General features: G+C 36.2%; 1 protein-coding gene across 1 annotated transcript in view; it reads right to left on the minus strand.

The window, feature by feature from the left end:
* Positions 1-2,017: 2,017 nt before the first annotated feature.
* VEGFC (vascular endothelial growth factor C) overlaps positions 2,018-12,283 on the minus strand; it is a 77,591-nt gene continuing 67,325 nt past the window's right edge. Inside the window, exons 5-7 of the mRNA XM_024744956.1 lie at positions 6,333-6,439; positions 5,696-6,029; positions 2,018-2,486 (exon numbers count right to left, since the gene is read on the minus strand). Of these exons, the coding sequence (XP_024600724.1) occupies positions 2,372-2,486; positions 5,696-6,029; positions 6,333-6,439 (556 nt within the window). The 3' untranslated portion in view covers positions 2,018-2,371. The remainder of the gene's footprint in view (positions 2,487-5,695; positions 6,030-6,332; positions 6,440-12,283) is intronic.

Raw genomic sequence — 12,283 nt, forward strand, 5'->3', positions numbered from 1 at the left:
TCCTATTTGCTAATATTTTAAATCACCATTTAGCTTGATCTCTAGTCCACTTTCTTAACCAGTACCACAGAATCTCAATTATTATAATGTAGTGAAGTGAGATTTTTATGGTCCATATAAAATTGTTTGCGAGACTCTCTGGCAAAGTATATTGTCTTTGTTGATGTTACTTTCGCCTTTCATCAAAATTATTACATCTCCAGGGACAAATTACATGTTATTTTTTCTGGCATGCCTCACGCTTTATATTGCGGTCTAGTGATTTCTTTGGCTTACCCATATATTCTGAGAAACCAATTGTCAACACATAGTTTAGATTTTTTTTAAGCTGATAACTTGTAACGGTCATTATATCAGATCCTAATATTCTCTACATGGCCTCAGGGGGCTCACTGGAAACTTAGGATAGACTTTTTCTGCATTATCTAAAAAAAATTAATATATTTAAAATGTATCAAGGCTAAAAATGATTGATGCTAGATCAACGTAACAGATTATATAATGTTTGTTTGCTTACATTCTTGGCTGAAATGTGGTGAAAACTTATTAAATTGGATCTCAGTTGAATTGTATAGCTGGTGACCATTTTATGCACCAAGGGATTGTGCCTCCCCAGCAGGTGGAGAGATATTGCTTATTATGATTCCATTCTTCCTTTTGTAATGACTCCCTAATTTGTTCTGTTGGGGAAATTTTGATAAAACTATAGCTGTTGTCAAATCTACTTATCTTTTGCTTTTGTTTCATTATTATTGTTGTTGCTACTGCTGTTGTGTTTTTGTGTTCGTTTGTTTGTTTTTGCTGTTCTCAAGTTTGAAAATTACCCAGAGCGTAGCTGGTTCATAGATTGTACAATGCATATTTTCATATATTTTCTGCCTACAGGCTTCAGATTCACCTTTACTTAAAAAATACAAAGATGGCCCATAAATGTATAATGAGAGAATTTCAAAAGACTACTTCATTCTCCCAGTACGTAAAAAACAATCTGACTTTATGAACGAGATGTTAAAGTTGTGCAAAGTATGCACCTGTAATTCAGTAAACCTTGCATGTAACATTGTTTTAAAAGTCAGTATTGAAAACAGTGTTTCAACATTTTTAGGGCATCGACCTTCTAATCAAATATTATAAAAAATAGATGATTTTGTAGCAAAACATATAGATACTAATATTTTATACTGTACTGGGTAGTCACCTATACCATTTAAAATGTTTTTGTTATATTAAATTTGCAAGTTTTAAAAGCCATTTTTACATAACTTTATAGATTCTTTTTTTTCCTTTCAGGACTACTTATTTTCATGTATTTGCTAGTAGCTATGTATTTTTATTTGCTAGTAGCCATGTCCTACGAGCAAATAATCAATACTCTGTCAACAAGCCAACCACTTATGTGGTTGCATTTATGTAGGCAAAATATTTGTTCCCAGAAAAGGAAATTTGAGTGTGCTGCCTTTTTAAAAAAAACAAAACAAGTGCCTTAATTGTGTGACTGAAAGGTTTCCTTTTTCGCACATATGAGCATTTAAATGTCATTTCCAATTTATTTTATATGTATTGGGTAGGAGTGCTTCAGCTTATGAAAAGTATTTAGCTGGTCAGAAGAAATTAAATATGTGGAAAGATTCTTCTTAAGAAAAATATTTTAAAGCCATTTTAATATGTACTGAGAGCTATTACATCAGGTTAAGAGTCTGAATGCTCCAAGGGCACTGAATAACTTTCAACTGCATAACCATGCTAAGCATGATATGTTTTCTATTGATTCATTTGGATATAAATTCAAAAGTGTCATGTGCCCAAACATTTCTACTCATTAAATATATTAAGAGATGAATTTAAATAAAATTAATAGCAACCTCTGTCCCTCTGAAACTTTCTTTTCCAGGATCACACAGCAGTCAAAATCTGACATCCAATTAGAGAAAAGGGGAAAGGGCAGGGGGAGATGACAGTTTTCATAATATCAAGTTTTGCTGATGGCGTAAGATGGTAATGGACTCAACTTACCAGCTTATAATACAATTTTCATTTTATTTTAAACATATTTTGCATGATATAAAAATATTGATCACAGTGAGCTTTACCAATTGTTATTGCTATAAAAATGGATGCAGAAACAATATTTTTAGTGGAAATAAATTATATAGTCATTATTCTTTTTTAAAATCACAAGAGAAAAACCTCAGCTGTTTGGTCATTGACAGAAAACCAGTCTTTTAAAGAGGTCTTTTGCAGATGCGCTCCAGTCCATTTCTGTAACATTATCCACATGGTTCAGTCCCACAAAGTCTCTGCGCTCATAGTTCTAACATGGCAACACCGTTTTCCCACGATAGAAAAATGACGAACTAGAAAAGATACAATCTTAGTTCATATGTGGTCTTTTCCAATATGAAGGGACACAGCGACATACTTCTTCACTAAATGAAAGTCCCTGCTCACAATGCTTCACTCGATTTGTACACGGTCGTCTGTAACAACTAGGGGAACAAAGAAGGACAGACTTTTGTTAAAGACCAAGGAGATGAATTTGTTATGCTACAAATGCACTTTTGTGTTTTTCTAAGTTTCAAACTAGAACAGAGTTACTCATTTTATCATAAAATTGTTCTCCAGTTTATAAATTGCTAAAGTTTGTGCCTGGAATTACCAAATTTAAGAGGAATGGAAAAACCTAAAAAAAAAAAGAAAGAGTCTAGCTTGCAGAAATAACGAATGGAAGAATGAGGTGGTGTTAGCATTAGTTCTTTTGAAGCGCTCTGTGCTTCATAGATGAAAGTAACATAAAACAGAAATTTTGGATGTGAATATTTAAGGTCTGCCGATTTAGCGTGATCACGTAAGCATGGCAGAATTCACAAGACTCTGGGACTCGTTTGGAACCCAGACTTTGGAGCGATTAAACCCAGCCGTTCTGGCAGGGCTGTGGTCCACAGTGAGGGCCCCATCCTCACTCTTGACTAGACTGGCAGCTGGCTGGCTGCACGAGAGTGGCTCAGCCTCCCTCCTCCACCTGGGCTCCATGTGAAAACAGTGCGGTCTGGGGGAAGGCACTGGGAGGGACAGTATTCACTGTGAGGGTCCCTTTCCTCCTACCCCAGATGTCCAGTTTCTAGTAGTGGCAAAAAGACAAATGACCCAGCAGCCAATCACATCAGCAGCCCTGTTGCTCCAGTGAATGGGAGCTATCTCTGAAGGATTTTTCTGGAGGATGAGTATATGTAACATGTGGCAGTGGGGATGGATATAATGCAAGAAAAATGCAAGGTGACCTGAAGATCAAACATGCACCACAGAAAAACTACAGATGTGATTTTGAAACAGCATTTCTTTTGCTCCAGAAAAGAAAGCATATCTAGTTAGAATGTTATTTATTTATTTTCAGTTCTAAATACAATTACATTATTATAAGGCCACCGGTATTCCTTTACTAAAGAGATAAAATTCTCAATGATCAATGTAAGTTGCTGACTGAGGCAGTGAACCACAGAATGTATACTCTGCCTGCCACAATTTTGGAATAAATATGAAGAGAAAATGAGGAGTATATATATTTTCAAGATATTAAACTATCTTTTTTTCGCTCCAGTATATGCATAAAACCTGGAATTATACACTTAGAAAAATGAACATGGGGAGAGAGTTAGTAAATAGAAAGCCATTAAGGAACAATGTATATGATGAGGAGAAATACAATGACAGAAATCTTTTCTACTAAGTTAATATAAGAATTCTGTAGACAAATATGGCTGGTTAGTTTTTTTTTTTTTTTTGCGGTACGCGGGCCTCTCACTGTTGTGGCCTCTCCTGTTGCGGAGCACAGGCTCCGGATGTGCAGGCTCAGAGGCCATGGCTCACGGGCCCAGCCGCTCCGCGGCATGTGGGATCTTCCCGGACCGGGACACGAACCCGTGTCCCCTACATCGGCAGGCGGACTCTCAACCACTGCGCCACCAGGGAAGCCCAGCTGGTTAGTTTTATGTAAACAAAAATTTCAGGTTTTTCAATGTATACTGGGTTCACTCGGATTCAATATGAAAAAATGGTTTCATGATCTTTAATAAGATTTAGTATCTATATTCTGCATTTTTGAAATATCCTTTTGGTGATTAGAGTAGGATGTGCAAGTAAAATTGGAATATCATTGCCCAGAATATTCTAAAGAGGAAAAACAAGGATTCCTATCAGGTCTTCTGAAATGATAATGGAAGAAAATAAAAGTCATTAATGAGATACCTAGATTCATGGAAGTCTCCTCATGCACTAGCTAACATGTTAGTGTGGACAAATCATCAGAAAGATAAACTGAAGTGGGAATACAAACTCTTGAGAATCAAAAAGAAGGATAGTTTATTTACTGAAGATAAAGGTAATGATGAACATTCATGCAGATACTAAATTGTAGATAAATGGAAGTATTCATGCAGATACTAAATTGTAAATAAATGTAAATAAATTGTAGTTATACAATTTATAAGTGTAAATAAAGTTTTAAGTTGTGTGAATAATCATCTGTTGAAGGGGTGTTATCACCATCTGTAAAGAGTGGGTGGAAAAAGAGAACCCAGTGAGAACTCCAGTGATGGACAGCAAGTGGTCAGAGAACCTAAAGGACAACCAGGAAAGCACAATGTTGTCTCACTCAAAACAGAGGAGAGCCTACAGAGAAACTATGGAAAGGACAGTTTTACAGAAAGACCAAATTGTCCATCGGATTTGACAATGAAGGGTCTACTGAACTTGATCGTGGAATATTAGGGCATAAACCAGGTTCCAGTTGGTTGAATAAATGAGAGATGAAAGAGGTGAACAGACAAATGCCAAATGCCTGGTCTTGGTGCAACTCAGAAGACAAGGACAGAGCTTGGTTGCTACAGAATGCTCAAAATCGCAGTGAGATGCCAATAAAATAGAAAAAATTGAGGGGGACGAACACTAGAGTTGAGGACATTGAAGGTATAGAAGGGAGAGGGTGTGACTGGTGGAGCGAGATGCTGAAGGAGAGTGGGAGCAAACGTCAAATGCACAGGTCTCGCTTATTCTCAGATCAAAGAGGAAGAGGTTCAGGGCTTAACACTGAAAGTGTCTGAGTCCAAGAGACTCATTTTTTTCTGGTGAAGAAGGGAGCAGAATCAGGTTTAAGGAATGTCTTGAGTAACCCTGAACAACGTATTAATTTATTTCTCTGATTCCATTAAATATTATACTTAGCTTAACTATTTTCATTTCTAGATACAATTCCACAGTAAACGGTATCATCCTATCCTTTGTAAAGCTTGCATACTTTCTGCACTTAGAACAGCTGTACAAAATTACATCTGATGGCATCATCATTTTGTTGGGGGCAGGTGTGCACTACCTGGATCTATTTTGAAAATGCTCCGCAAGTGACTGTCCTATGCATCTGTTCTCTAACTCATGTGGAGAGCTACTACCTTAGTCTCTGGAACAAGGATTTAGTGCATTCTGAGCTTGGATCTGGTTTTGGTTCCCAGGACTCCCACCTTATTTTTTGGGGGGCAAAGTCTCACAGAAATTTAGCATTGGTTACAAATATCAGAATTCATCTTCCAGAACTTAACTAGTTCCATTCTAACAAAGAACCAATATCTTGGTTGAGAAAACTGCTTTGTGTTGAGAAAACTATTTCCAGTAAGAGAAATGAATACTGTTTATGAAGATTTCTTACCTGCATGTTTGATGCTGAAACTTCTTTCCTTTCAAGAAGCATTTCTGTGGTGTTTCTGTACATTCACAGGCACATTTTCCAGGGTTTAGGGGTTGATTTCTTGGGCAGGTTCTTTTACATACGCACTGGCATGTGTTTTCGTCAAATTCTCTGTTGGCCGCACATGAGCTGGGGAAGAGTTTGTTTTTACAGACACACTGGCATGAGTTTCTGTCCAGTTCCTTGTGGGGTCCACAGCTGGAAGGCCAAAGCCCCCCTCTGCAGACGCACTGACAGGTCTCTTCATCCAGCTCCTTGTTGGGCCCACAGATGTCATGGAATCCGTCTGCAGAGTCTAGACAAACACAGTCAGGACATCTTTACTATCCCTTACTTGGTTCTGGGTGTGGTGGGAAACAATAAAAAGCCTTTACAAGTGTTTTCATTTCCATGTTGTTCATTAAAGGGTTGTACACACACACAGGTAGGTTCCTTTACAAAGAATTTCAAAATAATACCAATACAAAGCAGAAAGTGTCCTATTTGGTAGTGAGTGATTTCAAAGCATGAAAATGAATATTGTACATGTGATTTTAATATTACAATATTTGTTAATCAAAATAGAGACATTTAGTCTTTAATACAGCATTTGGCTTACCATCTCCAACATTAGAGGAAAAAATAAAATCTTGCTGAGCCAGGCATCTGCAGATGTGATTATTCCATATGTAATCTGTGGGGCAGGTCTTGTTTGCAGCCTGGCATCTATGGGAGAGATGGGTTAAGCAAGAGAATAATTGTTACATGGAAGGGATCATCTCTTTTCTTACCTATGTGTTACAAAATCAACAATGCTCGTAAAAAAGCACCAAGATGACATAAGAATATATAAAATGAAATGCAAACATTCCCTCTCAAACTGCTCCCACCTACAGGTGCTGTCAAATTCTAATCCCAGAGGTGACCACTGTTAGTGGAATGGTCTTATATCATTCATTCCAGATTTCTATCTTTTTAAGGCAAATACATTTATTTGTATAATCACATACTGTTTTACTTCATGAAAAAATGGGATAAAGCCTTTTATACTACTCTGAAATTTCCTTTTTCCATTAAACAATACATTACGGACCTCTTCATATGTCACTTCATGAAGTTTGCTCCATCGTTTTTACTGGCTGCATCGTAGTCCATAAATGGATGTACTATTATTTATTTTATTAATCTCCTATTGGTAGTCAAAGGAGTTTCTTCCAATTTACGGTTTTTTCAAACAGTTCTACAGGAAACATCCTTATACATGCACCTTTACGGCCTTATTTCTGAAGCACAGATGCCCATAGCTGTAAAGCGTCCATTAATACAGATTTCCCACTCCTCGCTCCACAGAAAGGAATCAAAGACCATGTTCTTTGTTGTTATTCTAGTTTTTCCTTCCCTTCCTCCTTCTGTCTTCCTTATTTATTTAACTAAAAATCTGAACATATGGGCTTCAAATGCTCCTTTGATGTGCCAATTGTCTCACTGTTGCCTAACTGGGACCCCTTCGTGTTGGTGCCTGTATGGCATGACCCCTTTATTTTTCCAGCTTCTCTGCTTTCTGGGATGAACAGATGCCATACACTCATGTTGCCCGATTTCTCCCCCATGCCTGGATCAGCCATCCCTTCAGGGAGCCCTAATTCTCTTTTTTGGAGAAGAGCATTATTATATTTGGGGGAATAGGTTATTGATCTTAAGCAAGAAATACCTGTACATATTTTTAGGGAAAAAAGTTCATAGTGCTATTTCCAAATCCAGTTGAACATTACTGGGGTTTTAAATTTGGTCCTTTGACTGCAACTAATAACTTCCATTAAAATCTTGGTTTCTAACCATCTTTGCTAAAAGTATATATTGAGATATTTGCTTTATCCTGCAAATACTACATGCTTTTTCTTTTCAACTCATTATTTTGAAAGTGGAAAACATTTATGTGATCATCAGAGTTAAAATTATGAGAAAAAGTATATTCAGAGAAGGTCTTTTGGATTCATATCTCCAGCATGCTGTTTTCGTAGCTTTTGGTTTATATCGTCAGTGTTTCTTTTTGCAAAGAAAAGATGTAAGTCTATATGTATGTATTTTTTTCTTATTTTTTTACACAGAAGATAGCATCCCTTATACACTGTTCCAGACCTTGCTTTTTCACTGAATAATATTTCCTGGAGAACATTATACTTTCCTAATAATTTGAGGTATCCCTGAGAGCAAATCTCTACACATTACATATTTTTGTCATTATTTTCTTGGGAAGTCATGAACATGTTTCTGTTCCACAAAAAATCTAGACAGTATTTATCAATTTGCCAAAATAGTATCATTGTGTTTTAAAATTTACATCCTACCCAAAACTTTAGCAGCCTTCCATCAAATAAGAAGCAGTTATGTGTAAGTGTATAACAGCAATGCAATTAATCCTGGCTCACGAAACTCAAGTCACTCTTCTGTCTATCAACGATGATGAAACCATTCTGGCTACGCTGTCCCAACATTGACGTATATGTCGTTTAAGTAATACATTCCTGATACCATGTTGGTATCAGGTGGGTACAGAGCTGTTCTGGTCGCAGTAGAAAAGCATCTTTAATTTTGCCAATATGTGATTTATACTGCCGTAACTTAAGCCAGTGTTTTTCCAGCTGTTAGCAGCAACCCATTAGTGGATCTTGAGCTCAATTATATGGGCTGGGAAATGCATTTTTAAAATATAAAAGAATAGCATATAATAAAATATGAACTACTAGAGTGCACGTGGTAAAGAATGTTTTCTGCAACTTTATTTCAATTATATATATATATATGCATATAAATATTTTTGAAATGTATGTAATGTGCACGGACAGAAACGTGTGTATAAATATGCATATACAACCCCCCCACACAACCTCCCTGTCTCCCACATGTGTGGTGTATGTGCGTTTGTGTATAGATGGTTGCAACGCCAGATGTATTTGTTTTAGTTACAGTCATTAAAGTAGACAAAACACATCTAAGCTATTTAAATGGGAAGTGTCAAGCATAATCTCCATCACTAGCCTAAGGGAGGTTGGTGAAGGATAAAATCTTCAACTGCAGGAGTATGTGATAACGTGTCTGTGTTTAAGTATAAATATGTATGCAAAGTTGCTTATCCCAAACAGGTATGAAGCAAAGCCAATTTCCTCTCTCTTATGTAGTGAGGAAAAATATAGTTTTCTCTCTAATATTTCATATCTTCAGAAGTATGAATTCAAAAGTATGGACTGTGTGTAGAAATGAATGTAGGAAATGACATTTCTGGAAGTGTCATAAAAAACAAGAAGGTGCCTTGCCTAGTTTTATAGAATTAAATAGTGATTTCATAGTTCTTTTGCTTTTGAATGTTCATGATAAAAATACGGCCTTCAGAATAACACTTTCAATTGTGTTATACCTGAAATGTTTTGCCAGCATAAACTTTTATTGCCAACTAATTATGGTTTGCTCAAAGTGAATTAAATATTTTAATTTCTAATATTCTTAAAACTTAAATTTCTAGAAAACTATAGCTTCAGAAGGTTTGCCAAAAATAAAAAAAAAACTTCTACTCATCAGTGTTAACACACAATTCAATGCTGAAATTTGGAATCCTGGTAAGATACGACTTAATTAAAGAAACATATATTTGACTATACTTCAGTAAAAAAGCATATTTGGATAGAATATATTTTTATAATTACTTCAAGTTCCCTGCTCTAAAAGTGAATAGCATCTTCTAAGTGTTTAAACCTTCTCATGTGAAAAGATGGGAGACACAATTTCCAAAATACTGTTATGTTAGAATGAAAGGAAATGTTTTCATGGTGGATAGAAGATTTAGCACAATTTACTTACCTTCTACACATCTTAATTTCCAAAGCTTTTTTATCCTACTGAAATTTCTCTTTGAGTTCTGAATATTAATGTGTGTAAACATATTTTAAAATTTTATAAATTAGTTATCTTGTATACTGTGTTTATAAAACCTATTGATTCAAAGACACATTTTGTTTGCATAGAAAAGCAGAACATTGTGCCATTATTTGTGAAGTAATTTATGTTGAGAATCATATGTAAATAGGTTAACTTTCCTACTTTTCCTTTCCCATCCCTACACACACTAACACATCCACAACCCTGTTTATCATTTGTATGGAGGATAAAGATGCTTTTCTAAGAATTACTTCATTAATTGTTTCAAAACTTCACTTGGCTGGTTTGGTAGCTATTGCTTTTTGCTAATTAAAACCGGGGAACAGGGCTTCCCTGGTGGTGCGGTGGTTGAGAATCTGCCTGCCAATGCAGGGGACACGGGTTCGAGCCCTGGTCTGGGAAGATCCCACATGCTGCGGAGCAACTTGGCCCGTGAGCCACAACTACTAAGCCTGCGCGTCTGGAGCCTGTGCTCCGCAACAACAGAGGCAGTGATAGTGAGAGGCCCACGCACCGCGATGAAGAGTGGCCCCCGCTCGCCGCAACTAGAGAAAGCCCGCGCGCAGCAACAAAGACTCAACACAGCCAATAAATAAATAAATAAATAAATAGCGTTACCAAAAAAACCCCAAAAAACCGGGGAACAAAAATTTAACGGTTTGTGTGTTAGAGAACAACAAATTTAATGATCAAATCAATCTTATTTTGCCATTGACCTTCCTTTCGAAATGCTAAAAGATTAATCTGCTCCAAAATGTGTTAGGTTAAATTCTACACACTGGGTAATAATTACTAGCTCTTGTGCACTGAACATTGTAGTAGGCTATTTTGTGCATCCTATGTTTTGGACTCTCATCTCTACTTTTTGCCACTCGGGTTTTTATATACTTGAAATTCCCTGACTCTCCAAATCAATATTTAAGGAATGAAGACATACTACCACCTTTATTTGGCATTAGTTAGAGCTGAGCTGAAATGTTATTCTTTTTCAAATAACTATCATCTTGGTAATATATTTCTAAGTGGAAAAAATGAACTGCATCTTGATTTATATTAAAATGCTTATTGATATAATTTACTAAGTATCTCTTTAAAAATATTTCACAGGTTGCTCAAAATGAATGTTGACGTTAATTGAATACTAATTCAACTTGTAGCACTCAATGACTTCTTTAAAAAGCAAATTCTTTCTATGGAGATGAACTGTGCTGTTAATCAATTAATCTCATTGGAAGCTCTTTTAATAAGGTATCTTTACAACATCCCAGCAGATTAAAATTCTGCTGATCACGTGGCATCTATAGTCCACAGGTGTGTTCTTCAAATAGCTATCCTTTGCTAAGTCTTGTTAAAAGTGGTGTGTGATCCAGTAATATTAGTTTGAAAGCATGTACTATGAGCTCCAAGGAGCTTTACGTCATTCAGTTGGACATTCAATAAGATGTTCTTGTACTCCACTGTGAAAACCGTAAGGGGAATTCTGACTACATGATTAATTTTGAAAAAAATCAAAATAGGGTTTTGATTTCCTAACGGCCAACTGCTGATGTCGTTTGAATTTCGCCCACTATGATCAACATCACTCAGACCTGTAATACATTATGGGTTAATATCAATCCAGACCCTTTTTGCTCAAGATTGCTCTCAGCATAGGAGGTGGGGGGGCAAATATATTCTCTCGTTATCAGAGCCACAGAGCCCTGGGCAAAACCAGCGCCCTGGTTTCAACAATTTTATTCCAAAAGTCTTTGAATTGCTGTGTTCATCTTGAGTTCATCATGCGTGGCCCTTGAATACACTCAGCAATCTACACAGATGTTGATTTGCTTATATTTTTGCAAGAGTGGTAAATATCAAATGAAAAGTGGTTAAGTAAAAATGGCCTTGAAAGTGAATGTTACTAAGTAGCTTCTTCAGTACTATGGGTAGAAATCAGAATTATAGTCATTTTAAAGGCTCTATATAAATTGTCTTTAAAAAGGAACATGTTTAACAGAAATACATCTAAATAAAACGCATATATTTATCATACCTGGTATTGATTTTTTTTGATTTCATGCTCATTTGTGCTTACGTCTGCTTATGTTACTATTTTGCTTGTGACTGGAAGAACAGTGGATGGAGTTGGGTTTGTTAAGATATAAAAAAAAATAGTAATTATGTCTGATTAATGAAAATCCATAGTTTTACTAATTTTTCTAGACTTAATAAGTGAAAGGCTAATACAATCATTGCATTAGTATAAAAAGTGGGCTTAGAAATCTAATCTTTCACTTTTTGTGCGAATATAAATGATTGTTTTAAAGCAGTAACCTGCTATATACAACCACCCAGCTACCATCTAAGACTTGGGTATAAAGCACGGGTTATGCCGTGTAGTCACTGCTTGGCTAGCTGTGTGCAGGAGTGCTTGTTTTTGAGTTGGATGGTCACTAGAACCGGAGCACAGCAGCACAGGAGGCTGGGAGAAGTCTAGAAGCCTAGGTGGTTTCCTTTTTTAAACTTTTAAACATTTTGGATTTGGTTGGATATACAAGGTTGAGAGAGGTACGGTAGGTTGAAACAATGGAAATCTAGCAGTTACTCTATTGGTCAGTTTGTCAGTTTTTATTGCTATATTTAACTCGAACTAACAGA

The sequence above is a fragment of the Neophocaena asiaeorientalis genome, unplaced genomic scaffold, assembly GCF_003031525.2.
Source record: "Neophocaena asiaeorientalis asiaeorientalis breed wild unplaced genomic scaffold, Neophocaena_asiaeorientalis_V1.1 scaffold267, whole genome shotgun sequence".
Taxonomy (NCBI): Eukaryota; Metazoa; Chordata; class Mammalia; order Artiodactyla; family Phocoenidae; genus Neophocaena; species Neophocaena asiaeorientalis.